The sequence below is a fragment of the Pleurodeles waltl genome, chromosome 3_1, assembly GCF_031143425.1.
Source record: "Pleurodeles waltl isolate 20211129_DDA chromosome 3_1, aPleWal1.hap1.20221129, whole genome shotgun sequence".
NCBI lineage: Eukaryota > Metazoa > Chordata > Amphibia > Caudata > Salamandridae > Pleurodeles > Pleurodeles waltl.
The window spans coordinates 125,903,542-125,924,728 of record NC_090440.1 but is presented as its reverse complement, the minus strand read 5'-3'; the positions used below and the strand labels follow the sequence as shown (position 1 = coordinate 125,924,728).

Here is a 21,187-nt window from a genome sequence, read left to right as displayed (position 1 = left end):
GTTGTCAATCCAGTAGTCAGAAGTTGGGAAGGATGTTTACTAGTAGATTAGTTAGTAAAGTGTGGAAGGAGAAGCAGAATGCATAGACTGAGATAGGTACATTAGACAGGAAAGATGAGCAAGTAGTTGAAGATTCAAATAGAGGGGGAAAGTAATAGGCCTCAAGAAAACGAAAGAAGGCCTACTCTGGTCAACATGTTACTTAGAAGGGAAACATGCAGAAATGTATATTGTGCAAGAGAAGTACAGGCCTCATTCTGGGTACAATGTTAGTCTATAATGCAATGACAGGAAGGAAAATGAAGAAGGATGCCAGGTGCAGGGCAAAGCAGTTACAGCTGGTCCTCCCATACCACAGATAACTTAGGTCACACACACACGAGAGTCTGAGCCACTTTCTGATACCAGGGTTAGGAGGAGGTGTAAATCATGGCAGACCCGAAGGGGAGACACGAGATGTTTGTGTAAATCAAGGTTGGCAGGGAGAGGAAGATAGACCGTAAAACTTCAGAGCCTGGTAGTAGCGTAGGGAGGATACACTGATAGGGTTCAGAGGGTGAGATCAAAAGGACACTGTGCTCGTTAGAAGATGCATATGAATATTATCTACGTCACAGCTGCATTTTAGTGACAAGTAGTCATGCTTATTAGAGAATTATTGTTTTTGCTAAATAAATAAAGATAACAGAGAGTTGCACTACTGTGTAATTAGAACAAAGAGATAAGTGGAGCTTCAATGGTAGACCAAGACTATAAAAGATGCTGTTTGTAAGAGCTGAGTTGAGTGTGATTTCAATTACAGAACTGGGCTATACCCCCAGCCATACAATTGTTTTTATAAACTTACCATGTTGCTATAATAATTGTGTCACTTCTTTTTTCTTAAAAATTCGACTACACACACTAGGGACAACAAAACACATTTGGTCATCAGAGTAATTGCTGGTGCCACTGGCTTCACCTATGTAACTTTAATGATGGTGATACCGTCCCTATAGCATACAAATCACATTTGTACCCCACAGCTGAGCAACGCATTGCTCCCACAGAAAAGATTCTGACTGCTGTTCAAATGGCTGTCATTAAAGAGAAACCTCTGGCTCAGGGGAAACACATCATTGTCATGTCTTCGATTACCAGCCCTTGAGGCTGTCAAAAAAGCCAGTGTTCCAAACACTAAAGCATTACATGCATGCTGGGTCCAATGGGCAATGTCTCTGACAACCACTGATATTGATTATATTTTTAACCCAGAATTACAAACTAAAGAATTCCTTCAATACAAAATTAAATATGCAATACTGGTGAACACTTTGCCTATTCATCACTATCAAACAATCATTGACATTGATGTTTCAGCCCAACCAGTCATAGGCACTAAACACCAATACTCGGCTGCTTGCACCGTTGTGAGCGGCTATTGGAAAGATGGTGAATTCCATCCACAAAATACTTACACACAGGGGACTGTACAGCACAATTAGCAGAGCTCAAGGCTCTGGTGATGGCACTGGTACACACACACAGAACACACACAGCAGTGGAATCCAAGTCTTCCCCAAACTGGTCCTCAACTGGTCCTCAGGGAGCACAAGTGCCCCAGCGCCACTGGCCCTGGTGAAACCCATTTAGTTTTGGAGGTTAGCTGTGAGCAAAGCATGTAGTCCATTAGGTGCAATGATTCTGGTAACATCACTGTCCAGGTCTAGGGTTTTGCTCACTGTCTCTCCCTTGTGCAGGGGTTTATAAGTGCAGGTGGAAAGTTATAGATCACAGGCAACCCTGGCCAATCCTAGGATTCCAAATCATCCCTCCACTCCTGCCCCAACCCTCCTGCACAGTATGCCTGGACAATTCAATATTGCAGAACTCCTGTTCACTTGGTCAGAGTTCACTGTGTCCACACAGAAGTGTGGCTATATTATTGAGCAAACTCCCCTTGTGTTCACTTGTAGCTAACTGTGGAATAGCTCCCCTTCCTGCTGGGCCTTGAGTCAGCTTGGACAAAGGAAGGTAGCAGGCTTAGTGTCAGGTTCATCTGTTTGTGTCAGGGTAAGCCCCTTTAAAGGTATTCCAGTTACTGGGCACAGCCCCAAGGCCGTTCTGTCAAGGAGGGAAACTCCCACCCTCACCCAGGGCCCGTTATCTACTGTCTGGTAGCATTAACTGTCTCACTACATGGGAGGCATCCAGCTGCCATATGGCAATTATATACTTACAAGATTTAGACAAGAAAATTGTAACTTTTAAAAAGTATCTGCTGCGTCATAGATAAAATTCAGCTTCACCAATAAACTAGATTTTGAAATACTTTTCTAGCTACTACCTATCGAATGTAGAATTTTTTTGATTTTTTTAATGCAACAATGTACCCCAGTGTTTCCCTGTGGAAGTAGAAAGACGTGGTACTGCTTTGGGGATATTTTGCTGTTAAGATATGTGTAACATTCATGTTTACATGCCCTACATTTATGGGCAATAAGGCCATTATGGGCAATTAGGCCTACTTAGGGTGCCAATAAAATTTAAAAGAAAGCTTAGGCCTGTTAAAAGGGATTATTTTGACTACATGTGTGAATCCACAAGTCTTTTGCAATGGTAGTCTCTCACGTGCTGCCTGCACATGTGCAACCAGGCTGGTGCCCCTTATCTAACTGCACTGTAGTGGCCTTATCTTAAAAGGCCATAAATACACTACTCCCAATTACCATGTAATTACCGTGAGTGAGACTCACCCACAGTAAGGCTCTGAAAACTGGGTGAAAACACTGACTGGATAACTCTGAAAAGTTACCAGTAAGTGCATAAACTACAGACAGCACGGTTTGGGAATATGGAACAGTGGTTGACACTCTTGGGTGCACTCTTCCAAGCAGTTCTCTTTTGTAACTTATGAACTAAGCAGATGATAGAACAACTTGGCACAAATAAAAAGAACAGCACATTATCATAAACTAGCGGATAAAAAACAATCCATAATATATATAGCTTGCTCTAGAAATCTTCCTGTAACATTTTGCACCTGCTCCCAGGATGTCATTTGACCTGTAATTGCAGGTGGCAGTGGTATAATGAAACTTGAGCCCCTTTCCTGCAAAGTACGTTGAGGGGGCCTCCCTCTCCAACCCAGTCAGGAGCTCTCAGGAAGGGGCCTGACACCTGTGCACAGTTTACTGAGCTGAGAGGGGCCTCTAGAGCTTGGGCCCGCCACACTGGGGTGGGCTGCGGGGGCTATTGTTACACAAGTGACATGTGGGACCCATTGGCAGTCATATATTGAGAGCTGCACTTAATTTCCCTTAACAGACTTTGATCCAGAAAAAAACCCCACAAAAGTGGACCCAAAGATGAAGCAAAAGACAGTAGAACAGGGACAAAGAGGGAAAACGGGTGAAAAAGGACCTGTGTGAAGTTAAAAGGGCAGGAAGTGTATTCTGATGGAATGAAGCAGTATGAGGTAGAATCAAGACTATGCAGCCTTGGTATTCGGCACTCCAATCTTTGGTACAGCAGACCGTAGGCTTCTGAGTAAACTATGGGCTCTAGAGCTCATGTTTTTCACAAATTAAGTACTACCAGCTAGGAATAATGGGTTGCCTTGGATCAGAGAAAAGAATATGTTAACATAATCCTGCTAACACTAAGGTGACATGTTGGGAGAGGGAAAGGCATACATTTTCATGTTATCTTTATAACACAGATTGTTCTGAACCCCGTTAACTCGGCAGGTGCATTTACAAATGGTTTTGATGCTCGGAGCCTCAACGGCACAGAAGCATATTAAAGCAGGCCATGGATGCACATCCCAGAAAAGAGGAGGTTATGTTAGTCAGGGGCATTTCTAATTTGTTCATAGTTGCCGGCTTCAGACAATGGTTTGCCACTCAACATCTCACCAACTATCGACAGCCATGATTTGGAGAAAAATAACAGGCTCACTCAGACTCTGGATAGTCAGAATTAGAATTTGTGTTGCATCATTTTACTTCAAAAGTTGCACATACTTAGCTAAAGGATGTAGGTTTATATTGAACAATAATAATTTATTTTCAGATCTTTGAAGATGTTAGTGTGGTGATGTCACTTGGTGAGCACAAAACATGATAAGATCTGTGGAATGTCTGACAGTTGTGTTCTTTGTTTCCATTTGCTTTCTGTGCCCTTTTCATGTATCATAGGTAAGAAAACAAGTTACTTACCTGTAACTACAGTTATCCAGTATTGGTATCTTTCATAAATTCACATGCTTGAATCATCCCCGTCGTCGAAGTGGGAGTCCCACGGTACATAAAATAGCAATAAATAATAAATAAAAATGTTTTGCCATAGGCTATAATGGAGTCAGAGCTTGCTCATATAGCCCATCCATGTCCTTTTGTGAAAGGACCCAAACCTGCCTGCTGTCCAATCAGGCACCAGCACCCTCTAGAACCTTCTCCAGAGAAGCTCTCTTCCTCAGATTTTCCAGCACGAGAGTGAAAAATTAAAACCTGAGAGGAAATGCGAGCATCAAAGGGGAGGCGGGTGGGTCGCATGTGAATTTATGAAAGATACCAATACTGGATAACTGTAGTTACAGGTAAGTAACTTGTTTTCTTATCCAGTATTGGATCTTTCATAAATTCACATGCTTGAATCTGAATAGACAGCAGTATGGTTGATAAACATTGTATCCAGCGTGGGTGGAGGGTGCGAGCATGAAGACCCTCTATCTCAAATATAAATAATAATAATCATAATAATAATAACAATCATAGAAAACTCATACATTTCTGACCGTGAGATACGAAGGAATACAGATACTTTAAGTACGTGTATACACATTCATAAGTACATACATACACTTTACATATTCACATGGAAGCATAATAGAAACATGGTTATTTGCATCTCAAACCATTTGACTATAACTAAGGAAAGGTCTCACCTTAATGAAAGAGATGGCGTAGCACAGCTTGTCCTACTAGAGAGTCTGTTATTTGTGATGACTCCAAACAATAGTGCTGCTTAAAAGAATGCGTAGTTTTCCATGTCGCAGCCTGGCAAATTTTTTCAAGGGCAATACCTTGAAACAAAGCAGCCGATGTGGAGACTGCTCTTGTGGAGTGGGCTCTCGGGCACCTAGTCAAGGATTTTCCTGCCTTGGTGTGACAAAATTGGATTGTTGAAGAAATCCATCGGGCTATAGTAGCCTTGGTTACTCCTGTTCCCTGACGTCCCAGAGAATAAGATACTAGGAGTTGGTCTGATTTCCTGATGTGCTTGGTACTTTGCAGGTAAAATTTTAGGCATTGTTTAATGTCCAAAGAATGGAGAGTTCTCTCTGCTATCGTAGTAGGGTTTGGAAAAAAGGTTCGTAGAATAACGGGCTCATTGAGGTGGAACGAAGATGGAACCTTGGGAATATATTTGGGATTGGTTCGGAGCATAACGAAATCCTCAGAAAAAACTAAAAAAGGTTCTTTGGTAGTGAACGCCTGTATATCACTGACTCTTCTGGTAGAGGTGAGAGCGAGCAAGGTTGATACTCTCCAGGTGATGTACTTGAGTTCAGATCTATGGATGGGTTCAAAAGGGGCTTTCATGAGTTGGGAGAGAACAATATTAAGGTGCCACTCTGGCGGAGGTAAGCGTACCGGAGGAAAGGTGCTGAACAGCCCTTTCATAAACTGTTTGATTACCCTGGTTGAACCAATAGACAGCATGTTAGCCGATCGTCTGTAAGAGGCTATAGCTGCTAGGTGAATCTTGACTGATGCATAGGAAAGACCAGCTTTGGAAAGGGAGAGCAGGTAAGGAAGAATTTGCTCAGGATTGATTTGAAATGGGTGAAAATTGTTCTGAGAACACCAAACACAGAACCTCTTCCATTTTAATTTGTATATCTTGTTCGTGCTCTCTGCTCGTGCTTTAGATAATATGAGCCTACATTCTTGGTCGATGTTCATATCTTGGAACTCTCTGAACTCAGGAGCCAAGCATGCAAGTGCAGTGAAGTTGGGTCGGGATGTAAGATGAGACCCTGATTCTTCGATAGAAGATTGTGGTTGCAAGGGAGACGGAATGGATTGGCTATTGACCGGAGGAGGAGCTCTGTGTACCAATACTGCCTCGGCCACTTGGGGGCTACGAGAATGATCTTGCAGCATTCGGTCTTCATTTTCCTGAGGAGTCTGGGAATCAGTGGAATGGGGGAAAAGCGTATGCAAAGATCCCGGACCATCTTATCAAAAGAGCATTTCCCCACGACCCCGGGAGCGGGTATCAACTGGCGTAAAACTGGCATTTGGCGTTCAGATTGGTGGCGAACAGGTCTAGGATCGGCCGACCCCATCGTTGAAAAATGCTCTTGAGTATGGTCTGGTTGAGTTCCCACTCGTGACAGTTGTCGTCTGTCCTGCTGAGAGAGTCCGCTAGAGCATTGTTGACACCCGCTAGGTGCTCTGCCCTGAGGCGGACGTTGTTCCGTGTGAGCCAGTTCCAGAGAGACTGAGCTTCCCTTGAGAGGGAGAGGGATCTTGTTCCTCCCTGTTTGTTGATGTAGAACATGCTTGTTGTGTTGTCTATTCTGACTAACACTGATGATCCTGCGATGCGTGGCAGAAAAGCTTTGAGCGTAAGATGAATCGCCTTCAGTTCTAACAGATTTATGTGCATCTCTTTTTGGAGCTTGGACCATCTGCCTTGAATGCGCATGTCCTGTAAGTGGCCTCCCCATCCTTCCAAGGAGGCGTCCATGGTGATAACGAAATCTGCTATTGGTGCCAGAAAGGTTAGACCGTGGGAGAGGTGGTCGATGTGAGACCACCATTCTAACGTTTGCCGAATCCTTGGTGTGATGGTTATTAAGTCTTCGAATGATCCTTGTGATTGGATCCATTGAAGTTGTAGTTCTTCTTGTAGAGGTCTCATTTTGAGTCTTGCCAGCGGTACTAGGACTATGGCGGAGGAAATCATGCCCAGAAGCGATTTGAATAGTCGTACTGAAACGAACTTTCTTGCGGAGATTGTGACAGCCAATTGGGTCAGCTTCTACTGCCTTGCTAGGGTAAGATATGCCTTGTTTTGGATAGTGTCCAATTCTGCTCCCAGGAAAACTCTCCTGTGCGCAGGAAATACGACTGACTTTTGTAGGTTCACTGTTAGACCCAAACTGTTGAATAGTCTTAGGCAGGCATCTGTGGCTTTTGAGGCTAGTAGAGATGACGGAGCTTTTATGAGCCAGTCGTCCAGGTAAGGGAACACCTGGAAACCCTTGCTTCTGAGGGATGCTGCGACTGGGGCAAGGCATTTCGTGAAGATTCTCGGAGCTGATCTGAGGCCAAATGGCAGGACTCTGAATTGATAATGGGCACGGGCTACTGTAAAACGGAGATATTTGCGATGTTTTTGGTGTATTGGAACGTGGAAGTAGGCTTCCTGGAGATCTAAGGTTGTCATAAAATCTCCAGGATTCAAGAGGTGCAAGATATCTGACAGTGTGATCATCCTGAAGGATTGTTTCCAAAGGAACTTGTTGAGTTTCCTGAGGTCTAATATAGGACGCCACTCTCCTGACTTATTCCTTATGAGGAAAAAACGGGAGTAGAATCCGAGACCCCGTTGATGCAGAGGAACTGTCTCTATAGCACCTTTGGCCAGAAGGCTGAAGACTTCCGCTTAAAGCAGACGAAGGTGGAGAGAGCTGCCTGATGTTGGTGGGTGAAGCGGTGGCTTTTGTATGAACTCCAGGGTATGACCTCTTGTCACTATATCCAGCACCCACTTGTCTGATGTTATCTTCTTCCACTGTTGGATGAAGTTGGAAATTTTTGCTCCTATTTGCTGATGTTGCGGGCATTGAGGGAGCATAGCCGGTGCCTGTGGAAGATCATTGCTTTCTGGGTTGATCTCTGGATTGTGAACCCTGCCTTCGTTTCCCTCCTTGTCTGGTATAGGAGGCAGTCGATGATTGCCTGTACTGCTGATGGTATGAAGGCCTGTACTGGGATTGCTGGTATTGTCTATGAAAGGAACCTCGAAATGAGGTGAAACCTCTCCCTCTAGCCCCTCGAAAGGGCTGCTTCCTGTACTGCAGGGTACCCAGGGACTTGGCCGTGTCTGTGTCCGTCTTAATGGTTTGAAGTGCGTCATCCACATGTTTGCCAAACAAAGATTCCCCATCGTAAGGCATGTCTAGAATTCGGGACTGCACTTCTGGTCTGAAGGATGTGGCCTTGAGCCAACCTTGTCGTTGTAAGACAGCGGCACCCTCTAGTTGGCGGAAACCAGTAGAGACTATGTCCAGAGCGCAGTCAATAATCTCTTCCGACGCACGCTCACCTTCCTGTAGGATCTTTCGTGCCTCTTCTTGCTTATTTTCTGGGATGAGGTCCAGGAAAGGTTGCATGTCGGACCACATTTGACGATCATATCGGCCTAAAATTGCTAATGAATTTGCTGCCCTGACAGTGATTGCAGACATGGAGGAGAATCTCTTGCCTATATTATCCAGTCTGCGACCTTCCTTGTCTGGAGGAGTAGAGATAGGCATTGATGGATTTTTGGAGCATCTTTGAGCAGCCTGTGAGATGACCGAATCAGGCTTTGGATGTCCAGTAAGGCATGCCGGAGAATCTTGGGTTGCCTTATATTTTTTATCCAGTTTTTGTGGAACTGGAGGAACCGTAGCCGGATTCCGCATAATTTTTGTGCCCTCGCTCCATATGTAATCAATACTCGGAATGGACCGTACCGACTTCCGTGATTGTTCTTTGAAATCATGTAGGAAACATTCCGATTGGGAGACAGATGTTGGTAGGTGGAAACGCACTGCGGCTCTGTCCATAAGATTATGGAAACCACCTATGTCCTCGGGCGGAGAATCAGAGGGGCGAGGAGGTGGTGGAGAAGGAGTGGGGGCCAAGTAATCATCCCATTCCTCGGTAGGATGTTGTGGGGTGGAAATTTCTCCTTCTTCTTGTTCTTCTTCCCCTGAAGTGGAACCTTCATCTCTGGGGGGTGCAGCTAACACCGAATGTGATGTTGATCTTGGAGTAGCTGGAGGAGGAGGAGCATTAACTGGCGTCACTTTAGAGACCGGTGCCGATGGTTGACCTTCCGCTGGAAACCTTCTCCTATAATCCTGAAGCATGGATTGTAAATCCTGGATTAAGGAGGAAGGCAATTGTACGGTGTCTCTGTGTTGAGGCTCTCGTGTTTCATAGTATTGGTCCTCATGAGAGTAGTATGGTTGATACTGTTCATACTCATCCTCTTCATCGTCATCTTGGTATTTGACATGGAGCTGCGAAGGGCTATGTGCATCTCCGAAAGGACCTTCGTCCGATTCCTCCCAGTCAAGAAGATGACTGGGTAGTAAAGCCGACACCTTGTTTGGAGATGTGTCGGTTGGATAAATGTCCTGTGTAGGTAAATTTCTGATGCTGACCATGGCTCGGAAATCTGGAGACCTGGAAGAGGTAGGAGTGGCCTCAACCTGTCTACTAGGCATCACTGCTGTCGATGGCGTGAAAGTTGATGCAGCCGTGGATGGTAGAGATTTTTCCGTCGACGATGGTCTCGTCGACGGTGGCGTCGCCGACGATGGTTTCGTCGACGATGGTTTCACCGACGATGGTCTCGCCGATGATGGTTTTAGCCGACGATGGTCTCGCCGACGATGGTTTAGTCGACGGTAGTGTCGTCGACGGTAGTTTCTTTGACCCCGTCGATGGCGATATCACCGATGAGAATGGCGTCGCTGAAGTTATAGTCGACGGGGCAGTCGTCGATGGTGCCGATGGAGTCTGGAGAGAGGGGATCGGACCCCTTACCAACGATGTTAAGGTCGTCGACGCTGACGACGGTCTCGTCGACGATGAAGTGGAGACAGTAGATGTAGGTACCGTCACGGTCGTCGACGGTGTTGTCGTCGTTGATCTGATTTTCAGAGTCATTTTTCCAGAAGTGGAAGGCTCTGAAGAAGGAGATAGATGGTAGGACTCCTTCTTTTGAAGAGGAGAGGAAGGCTCAGAGGAGACTGGAGTCTGTAAGCCCTTCCCATGATGAGATTTCTGCCTCTTCCTGGATTTCTCTATGTGGCCTAGGTCCTCAGATCTGGACCTTTTATGTGGCCTCTCTGACCCACTCTCCTCACCTGAAGTACAGGATTTGGCCTGTAACCATGTCAGGAGCCTGCCCTCCCGGTCTCTGAGGGTCTTTGTGGAGAAGGTGCGACATATTTTGCAGTCCTTAACCTGATGTTGTGGGTAGAGACAGTACAAACAGTCTTTATGTGGGTCATCCACATGGAGCCTTTTCTTCCCACAGGTCTTGCAAGGGCGGAAAAGGCCTTTTCTAGAAGAATCTGACATATTTGAAGCTTTCTTGAGAGAAAATCTCTGAAGTAGAAGAAAAAACTGAGCAGAGCTCAGGGAGACTCCCTTCACACGACGTGCGGTAGAAAATCTGAGGAAGAGAGCTTCTCTGGAGAAGGTTCTAGAGGGTGCTGGTGCCTGATTGGACAGCAGGCAGGTTTGGGTCCTTTCACAATAGGACATGGATGGGCTATATGAGCAAGCTCTGGCTCCATTATAGCCTATGGCAAAAAAAAATTTTTTATTATTTATTGCTATTTTATGTACTGTGGGACTCCCACTTCGACGACGGGGATGATTCAAGCATGTGAATTTATGAAAGATCCAATACTGGATAACCTCTTCTCCTGGTAATAAATACCAAAAATAAGAAGAAGAGCGTGGACATTCATCTTTACAGTTACCCTCTAGCAAGTTTGCTATTGTCATTTCCATATGCATATATATATATTCCAGAGTTATTGTTGAGAGAATGTACAGCAGAGTCTGTTTGTTTCTGGCCAAATACATTCAGATGCAGAGACAACTATTTACTGGTAAAATAAACGTCCAGTCCCACCTTCACATTCTCCACTAACTCAGAAATTATCTAAATAAATATGTTATCAAGGTTACCCACGAAAGCGCTTAGTAAAGTATGTCACATCATCTGTGTCATTGGTGCAGGCTCAGAATTTCTCCAAGTTAGTGCATGGGCTGAATGTAGCATGGCTCAAAAAAGAGAGTCAAACACTGTTTACTGTTACCAGTGATTGCCTCTCCCTATTTCCAAACTGTGATCTCTGCACCTCATAAAGTAACTCAGAGACTTTTTGAGTAAAGTGTATACACCAATGAAATGAATCCCGAGCCATATTTCCAGAATCCCTCCTTGACCCAACTATGTGACTCACTTCATCTTCATGGAATCACTTACCTTCTCTGCAAGAATTGAGACCATTTAAGAACACTTTGGAGCTCCAAATATTATTTATTGTTGCTGCTGCTATGCTTTTCCTACTTTTAGGTCACTCTCAAGTACTGCGTTTCTTCCCATGATATTTGCTGCTTCATCTTCCAGGTACAGAGTGCAGCCTCTTCCTAGGGTCCTCTGAAACTGAACTAGAGCCTGATCTCTTAGTGTGTGGCTGAAGAGCCAGCAACTTTATGAGAGGTATTTGCTCTTAATGATACACACTTTCATCACCCTAAGAAACATGAAGGGGATCGTCCCTGCTGAGATTTGAACTGGTGACTAGCTGATCACTCTCATATGTCAGCAGTAAGGGGCATATTTATACTCCGTTTGCGCCGAATTTGCGACGCAAATTTGACGCAAAACTAACTCCATATTTATACTTTGGCGTTAGACGCGTCTAGCGCCAAAGTTCATGGAGTTAGCGTAATTTTTTTGCATGAACACCTTCCTTGCGTTAATGATATGCAAGGTAGGCGTTCCCGTCTTAAAAAATGACTCCGATGCATATGCGTCGTATTTATACTCCCGGGCAAAAATGACGCCCGGGAGTGGGCGGGTCTAAAAAACCCGCATTAGCGCCGGATTTTAGCGCCTGGGTCAGGGCAGGAGTTAAGGGACCTGTGGGCTCAGAATGAGCCCAGAGGTGCCCTCCCCTGCCCCCAGGGACACCCCCTGCCACCCTTGCCCACCCCAGGAGGACACCCAAGGATGGAGGGACCCACCCCAGGGACATTAAGGTAAGTCCAGGTAAGTATTGTTTTTTATTTTTTTTGTGGCATAGGGGGGCCTGATTTGTGCCCCCCCTACATGCCACTATGCCCAATGACCATGCCCAGGGGACAGAAGTCCCCTGGGCATGGCCATTGGGCAAGGGGGCATGACTCCTGTCTTTGCTAAGACAGGAGTCATTTCAATGGGGGATGGGCGTCGTAAAAAAATGGCGCAAATCGGGTTGTGGCGATTTTTTTGCCTTAGCCTGACTTGCACCATTTGTGGACGCCCATACGCCATTTTCCCCCTACGCCGGCGCTGCCTGGTGTATGTCGTTTTTTTCAACGCACACCAGACAGCGCCGGCGGCTAACGCCGGCTAACGCCATTTAATAAATACGGCGCCCGCATGACGCTTCAGAATGGCGTTAGCCGGCGCTAATTTTTTGGGCGCAAAACTGCGTTAGCGCAGTTTTGCGTCAAAAAGTATAAATATGGCCCTAAGTGTTTAAAGCAATGAGCATTTGACTATATAGATGTTGGTGATTTTAATGAATGGGATATATGTTTCTGAGAATTTGAATGAGAAATAAATGCTTGAAACAAATACAAAAATTACAAATGCATTCATATAGGCATGCACATTATGCACATTTATATTTTTATTGCAAAATAGTAGCGTTCGCGTTCTTACCTCAAACACAATAATAAAAGCTAATCGAGCAGCTAGCACGTGCCAGAACTGCAAGGTGAACTCATAAGGGCGGCTGCTCCAAGGAGGGGCCCTGTAGTCTCGATATCTGAATGTAAAAACATAAAAGGCAAATGAGCGTATTTCCAAATCACTACTTTTTACCACAGGCTTGATGCCACAACTAGCATTCTGTATGAGTAAAGAAATACAAATATATACACTGGTTTGAAAACAGCTTTTCTATGTTCAACCTAAATAGAGAACTGTCGTCACAGACACACTGCAGGCTGTCTGCATATAGTTTTAGAAAGTGTCCTCTGTTGTTTTTCATGGACATTAATGTATACTGTTTTAGGTAAGAATGAAAATAGGCATAGCTGGGGGAATAAAGTCCATTCGAGAGGTCAGATCAAATACCTGACTTTAGTTTGTTGCTAACCCTATTCTGAGTGGAGTTCCATTGAAATCTAAGTTGAAAAATTTGGTTTTCAGCTGTTTCTTGAAGGGTAATGTTTGGGATTATGTAAGGTGCAGCACTCCTAGACAGTTGCCTCCATGTTTCCACCAGCAAGGGCTTGTTGATTGATCAATGGAGCTGCACATGTGAGAGCAGAGATTTTACTGATAACATTTATGATTAATAATGTATTGATCTTAATAAACTAATGTGTGATTTTTCTAATGAATGATAACAAAACGGGTGACTTTTGTAAAGGGCCACCATAATTCATTGTTATTATCTACTTAGGCTAACTTTAGCTAACTTTGCAGTTGCTTTTCATTGCTGAATGCTTACTCAAAAAGAGTGTGTTTAATTGTTTATAGAGGTTTAAACAGCTACCCCTAGTGGAATTTTGTGTTATGCCTTACAAGGTCAGATTTATTAGGTCATTGCCAGAGTTTGACTGTCCTATTGTTTAGAAAATTTCACTAACGTGTGGTTTCTTCCTTGAGGATGGAAGTGGATGCAACATTGTTAGACGTTTCTTCCTGAACCTGAGATTTTGACGAGATTGAACAATGAAGCCATTGATGAGACAGAAGAGAAGAAGACATTGTTATAAATTGTGTTTAGCTAATGATGCCTTCAATGAAGCCAAGGAAATATTAAGACTTAGACCCTCATTATAACAATGGCGGTATATACCGCTTACCGCGCAGCAATGGCTGCCAAAAGACCGTCGCCGTGGTTACCAGCTGTCAGTCGGATTATAACCACAGCCGGATTTCCGCCAGAAGGATGGCGGAAATCCGGCTGTGGCCATGCCGGCGGATGGCGGTAAGGTGGCGCTGCTGCCTGCTGCAGCGCCACACCAGTAGACCGCCGCAGACCGTATCATGACACATGATACGGCCTGGCGGTGTTCTCCTGGTGGACACTGCTGCTGGCAGCAGCGCCCTGTCTCCTGCCGTTGGACCCCCTCACAAAAGGTAAGTTGGGTGCTCCGACAAGGGAGAGGGGTGGGGGGTGTTGAGTGTGTGTGTGTGGGAGTGTGTGTGTATGTCTGTGCGTGCATGAATTTGGGTGTTTTGCATGTATGGATGTGTGAGTGCGTGTATGTTGTGTTGTATGTATGCGTGTGTGCCTGTATGTATGTAAGTGCGTGTGGATGTGTGTGAATGGATGTCTGCATGCGTGCTTGATTGTGTGAATGAAGGTGTGCGTGTGTGAATGAAGGTGCATGAATGAAGGGGGGTTTTAGAGAGGGGGGACCAGAGGAGGGGGGTGGGGTGGGGAAGACCCCTATCAGTGACAGGGAAGGAATAGTGCCTACCACCATGGTTTTCGTGGCGGTACAGTTGCCACGAAAACCATGGCAGTAGGCAGGGTCAAAATCCCGCATGCGGGCTAGTGACGGCCACTGGGCTGGAGACTGAAGTCTCCAGCCCGGGCCAGTTAGCGCCGTGGTGGACGGTGTGGTACATTGGCGGTTTGGCTTGGGCCAAACTGCCAATGTCATAATATAGCGAAAAGTACTGCCAGCCTGTTGGCAGTACTTTTCTTCTTTTTACCACCGTCCTCCAGGGTCATAATGACCCCGTTAGTGTACTATGAATGTGTAACTTTTAGTTATCTAACAGTAGTTTTATTGGCTGAATGTGCAAAATCCCATGTCCTGACCAATCGTGAGCTTTGTGAAAATAAATATAACATTCTGTTACTTAATCTTTGAGGGAGAGAGCTATAGAGTCAGAGCTACAGAGAGAGAGCTATCGAGAAGAGAGTTTTGCAGTCATGTAGACTTGAGAGATCTCAGATTGTTTCCTTACTGAAGTGAATCCTGTTGTTATTCATAGATCTTATGGGTAATGTATAAATTGCAAATTGTTATATGTGTCTTTTGTTTTACAGGTACCAGCTGCAACTCGTGAATTAATTGCTGCACAAATAATATTATTTTTGTGATAACCCGAGTTAGTTTGTTTTTCTAAATTTGTGTTTCTAAAACTTTTACATGAAGCCCAACATGTTAATGCTAATTAGCGGATAGTGAGGGAGTTTTTCTTTACATGCTCATGATTCATATTGACATTCTTTGATCTACTGCTTCAAATGTATATTATCTCACTGGCGCAGATTCTGGTGCTATTAAGTTATGTTATAACTCTCAAGTTAATTTGTTTACTTGCTTTGATTAAACTCAGATATATAAGGCGTTCAAATCAGCCATTGATGATTCTTTATATGTATCTTTTGTGTTTGAGAATTATTTTCGTGACTTTAACATTGTTAATATAGGGAAATACATTTTACAAATCTTCTTAGTAAACTGGTGTGGGCATTGCAGTGAAATCAGATTGCCAATTTTTTGTTTACTGATGTTTATTGTGATGATTATGACATGCACTATTGACATCCTCTATAATCAATGTTAGGTCGGTCCATCAGCCTAAGGCACGAGATCCACTATTTGTGGTCTGAGATGATAGCTAGGATTTCTTGGCGCTGCAGCACACATCAAAGCTTCCTCATTGGTTCACAGCAGTCATTGGGATTTTTGCAGCTTCTGAAGATACTGTGTTATTTTGACCCAGTGTGTTTAGTGAATTGTTAACAGGGTCCTGAACTTAATCCCTGCATGCACCAGTTGCCAGTAAAGAGTTTTAGGGCTGGTTTTCGTTGGTCATGCACATTTTGATCACTGGCTTTGCAACCTGTCTAAGAGGTTCTTTCATAGCACTAATTAGATAAGGTTGCCAGAGTCACAGTAGGTCAAATCCAATGCTTTTATCACCTCAACCTGTTGGTCGGTTTAGGGATGTAGAAGTATTTTCCTCACAAGGGAAGGGTGTTTGTTGGCATCTTAGACAACCATAGCAATCTGGTGGGTGAAAAAGGACTCAGAGCTGCCAAAATCATTACTTTTGGGGGCTTTGCTAGGCTTGCAGTCTACAAGAAAAGTAGTGAATTGTCTTGTATGACAAGAATTTCAGGGCCTGATAAAGAGTTTAGCGGATGGGTTACTGCAACAGAAACAAGACATATGTCATGTCCACCTGAGTACAAAAGCTTTATAGCTTATGAAAATTGAAATAAAAAAGACATAATATCCACCATGTTAGTGATGAAGTAACCAATCTTCTCAAATCTAAAGGACTTAAGGATAGGATGCGTTTGAAAGGGAACCAATAATGTTGGTTGTAAAGGTATTTAAAATTATGACTGGAGTCTTTTCAGGCACAAGGCTGGTCAATGCTGTACATGTAATTTAGACACTTTTACTTTTAAATCAAGTTTTGAGGCTTCCTCCTAACCCAAGTGTTTGACTTTGTAAAAAAAATTTTTTTATAGGAAGGTGGATGGAGGGAAAGCAATGACAGCATACTGTACTACTGGAAGGAGAGCCACAGAATTTGGTTATTTTTTACTAGAAAATGTCCTGTATGTCCTATCAATGTAGTGAAAAAGCACAGGGGTGGTTCCTTACATTCTGCAGGTTAGATAGTTCCTCGTATGTATTAACTATCTCATTTATTTGGTTGGCCTCATTGCTGAATGTGCCGGTTCCCTTAGATTCTTACAGTAAAGCATTTTTTAGTAAGTGATTTATGCCACTGACACTTTAGGTTATGACTGCAATGTTTTAGCTCAGGAAGCTTCCCGCTTTAGTACGTATTGATGGATTTTATCACTTGTGGTTGCAGGGATGGCAGATTGGCATAGAAAGTAGAGTGATGTATGATTTCTACAAAACTAAAAGGGAGAGCTATGGATTAAAGGGCTGACACACAATTTCCCTACCATAACATGACATACAAACAAGTGTAAAAACCATGACGTGTACCTACGTAAAATATCTGAGCCTATAGAAGTCAAATGACTTAGGGCCTGATTTAGAGTTTGGTGGATGGGGTTACCCTGTCACAAATGTGATGGATATCCCATCTACCATATTAAGATTCCATAATATCCTATGGAACTTGTAATACGGTGGACAGGATATCCATAATGTTTGTGGGGGAGGAACCCATCTGCCAAACTCTAAATCAGGCCCTTAATGTTGGAAAGTGGTTTATTAGGAAGGGCAGGTAGGTATCCATACTTAGTAACAAGGCCACAATCTCGAATATGATCTAGTCAAGGTCTAATAAATGAAAACTTGCTCAACTCTTGGTAAATTGGCCCACACGCAAGTAGGCTTAACTTAGGAGACAGGTGTGTAAAGCATGGAATAGCAACAAAACAGTAAATAAGTAAAACATAACACACAATAAAAAACCAACACCAATTCATAAAAAAAGGAAATTAAAATGACACCAACACAACAATAATCCAAGGTAGGGTACCAGAGACATGTTTTTTTAAAGATCAAATGTAAAAATGTGCTCTATAGTGTTTAAAAGCTAAAAGCGCCAACCATGGACATCTGGTCATGCCTGACTGGGACAAAGTTAAAGTTTGAGGCTGACGAAAGATGGAGCCCAAGTCAGATACACTAAGCAGTAGACCTCAGTCAAAACGTTACCTTCGGACTTAGGTTCTGATTTAGATTTCGGCAGATGAGATATCCGTCACTGTTGTGATGAAGTAATCCATCCGCTGAAATATGAAACAGGCCCTTAGTCTTTTTTTAAGAGCATTTTCCTTTGTTATCCAGGGTGTCTCCTCCTCAGGCCGGCTTGCAATGCAACGAGCGGGGCTTGGTTCAGCGAGATGCCCTGGTCAACTCCTTGAGGTCTTGTTGACAGTGAAAAGCTCTGAGGCTCCAGCAAAACAAACCTGTAATTCAGGCCCTGTTGCAGTTCAACGTCACCGGCTTTACTCTCGACGACGGGTTAGTCACCTTATAGAGATTTTTTTTTTAAAGTTGTTCCAAACTTCTGGATCTTCTTCCAGAAGGCCTTTCTGGGGTCTTGCAGTATCCACAAACTTGGTCCAAGGTTCCAGAAGTTCTGACTTGCTTCTTAGGAGTTGAGACTACAATTCCCAAAATGCACCTGGGCAATTTTTTAAAAGGCCCACTGGGCCCAGGTCAGCTGGGCACTTCTTTCATGACTTGATGTAGGGGGCTCATGATAGATTCCTTTTTCCTGTTGCTTACCGGGAATCCACTCCTGAATCTTTAGAAGCAAGGAGAGGTCATTTTTGTGGTGACGCCCAGAAAAGGCAGCAGGTGCAGCACATGTGGGTACAATCCTTCTTGGTGCAGACCAGGGCTGCAAGAGGGCAGTCTTCCTTCTTTTGATTTCCTCCAGCAGGGATCTAATTTGCTTGGCAGCCCTCCCATATTTGTCCATGCTTCCGGGGTGACAGGCAAAGGGGCACCTCTGACCAATGGGGGTGCTACCTTCTGTGATGACCTCTACCTGCAAAGTGTGTCATATCTCAATCCCAAAAAGCACTGATTCTCAAAACTTCAAGATGGAAAAAATCCGTCCTGGAGGGTCAGGCCTGGTTAAGCTCACTACTGGTGTGGGTATCTTTCCCTAACACTCCCCTTCCAGCCCCTGCACTAATTCAATTACAATGGCTCCTATCTGGCTGGGGGAGGTCTGGTTACCTCTCTAAATGTATTTTCTTCCTTTGAAAAGAAGGTTGTCCACCCAACCCCATTCCTGCTCTGGCATTTGCTACAGCAGTTCTCCTCCTACCACAAGCTTCCCTTGCCTCAGCCCAGGCCAATTCACACCTCATTAAGGCACCTTGGCTCAGCCTGCTAGAGGCTGACCAATCAGGAAATGCTACTACGGGCCAGATTTTAGTTAACTTTAGGAAAGAGTAAAGTCTCTTCCTGTAATAGTTACAATAAATGTAACATTGTCAAGTTGTTGGATTTATTCTAACTCTTACTTTGACACCTTGAACGGCATGTTTAGCTCACCCCTTTAAAAAGTAAGACTTTATTAATTTACAATGAAGCTTTCCCATGTTAGCCTATTGACCTAATGCAATACAATAGGGAAACACTATATTGGCAGTTTTCCCTGCCAGGGCTTGTAAAACAACTTTTATAACGTTCCTGCTTATAATTACACTGCACCCTACCTTTGGGGCACCTATGGTAGACCTTAGAGATGACTTATATGTAGTTTTAATTCCAAATCTGATTGTGGGCTTAATTTTATTTCAAAAGCTGTCAGCAAGGCAGGGCTGCCTTTACAATGACTTCAAACACCACAACAGTACACCCATAAGTGCTGTAACTCCACTGCAGTCCCTAAACCTACATGCCCTACTATATAGTAGGGCAGTGGTTCCCAAACTTTTTGACCCGCAGCTCCCTTGACCAATTGGCTGTTGGCCTTGGCTCCCCATTACATTACATTTATTTGGCAGGCGGGAGGGGGTCTACAGTGTGCACTGTAATTCTTATTCATCAGCCTTCTAGCAGAGACGTTGTATAATGATGGCTAATGCAGCATCAGTTCACAGTGAAGGAAAAGAGAATAAATTAAAATGCCAAATGCAATCCTGGTAGCTTGTTGTTTCCGTACACCATCAGACACTGAAAGAGGAAATGTGTAAAATCCTACTGCATACATTCTGGAATCAAAATTATATCAATTTGTTGCAGGGGTAAGCCTAAGAATCTATGATAATTTAAAGGCCCGACTGACTATTACTAACACAGGAATGTAGAAAAACATGTTAACACCAGCATTTCACTGCTTCAAAAGAGAGTAAAATATCAGCAGTATTTCAACAAAGCTGAGAAACTGCAACAATGAAAACAAAACTGAGTCACCTTCAGTGTGTGGGGCAGGGGTACCATTCTTCTGAAAAACTGAACTTTTTGTCTGGATGAGGTGGCTTACAAAAGTGGAAACATGGATAAGTAGAACTAAAGCTGTCCTTCAGCAATAAGAGCTGCTTTTCCGACGTCTGGAAATCTGTGATCATACTGGCATCTGGTGGCTATTACAGGAACTGCAGTTCATTGAAACGATCTGCAAAGGTTCACGGCTGAACAATGTGTGCAGCATTGACAGTTTTGAAGAGACGGTGGTGCCCCTGGCTGAGATTGGTGGCAAACTGGGTTGCCATGGCGCAGGGTTTGGGAACCACTGTACTAGGGGATTACGTGTACGTTGTCAGTACCAACTGTCATTTTTTCTAATTACCATGTACATTTTTTATCAGAGCACTGGCCCTGGGACTAGTTAGCAGGGCCCAGGGCACAATCAGAGTCAGAAAACACCAGTATCAGTCAAAAATGGGGGCAAAAGGTGAGAAAACATCTGCAAAAAGCCCAGTTTTCTCACACATAGGTTGAAAAACACTTACCCACCTAATGTGGCATGCTTCAATATTGGAGTATTCATTGTAGCACTGGCCAACACCTTAAAAATGCATGAGGAAGAGCAAGAGAAAGTATTTCTTATATAGCCTACTGCAAAACTAAAAGCAAGAGGATCAAGAAACAAACAGTTCATACCCATTCCGTTTACATCTTTTGCCAGTCACGGATTGCCACACGACTCAGGACTTAGTGGCCCCATTATCTGTTATGCAACCTTCATTAGACTGCACTATCAACAAAGGCTACATTAAATGTAACTTAATTACGCAGCTCTAACTACAGGCCTTGCTATGGATTTCTTTCACTTAAGTACATATAGACAAGTATCCTCATGTATATATATGCCTCTGTACCACATGTATAATCTTGCTAAATGAAAAGATTTATGGTCAAATGCTAGTTGCTACTATTGCGAAGGCTGTAGTCATTTGATACCTCCTCCAATATTCATATGGGACTATTGAAACATCACTTAAAGTAACATCTTGAGAGTGGCTATACAATTGCCTTCATGTTTTGAACATTTTCTTGTGTCGCATCCTGGAAACAGGGCTGGCTTTCGGTCGGTGGGAGTGGTGCGGCTGCACCGGGTGCTGACCTGGATTGGGAGGCTCTGTGTTTAGCAATTATTTATGGAACTTGTGATTTAAAAGCACTTGCTGTAAATTTCCTTGAGCTTCCAGCCTTCAGGAAGCAATTAAAATGCCAAGATACCTCTTGTGGTT

General features: G+C 43.8%; 1 protein-coding gene across 3 annotated transcripts in view; it reads right to left on the bottom strand.

The window, feature by feature from the left end:
• The window catches only part of ANO3 (anoctamin 3), a 1,608,515-nt gene that overhangs the window by 47,668 nt on the left and 1,539,660 nt on the right, over positions 1–21,187 (bottom strand). For all 3 annotated transcript variants that reach the window (XM_069221955.1, XM_069221956.1, XM_069221954.1), the window contains one exon: positions 12,721–12,826. In XM_069221955.1, the coding sequence (XP_069078056.1) occupies positions 12,721–12,826 (106 nt within the window). The remainder of the gene's footprint in view (positions 1–12,720; positions 12,827–21,187) is intronic.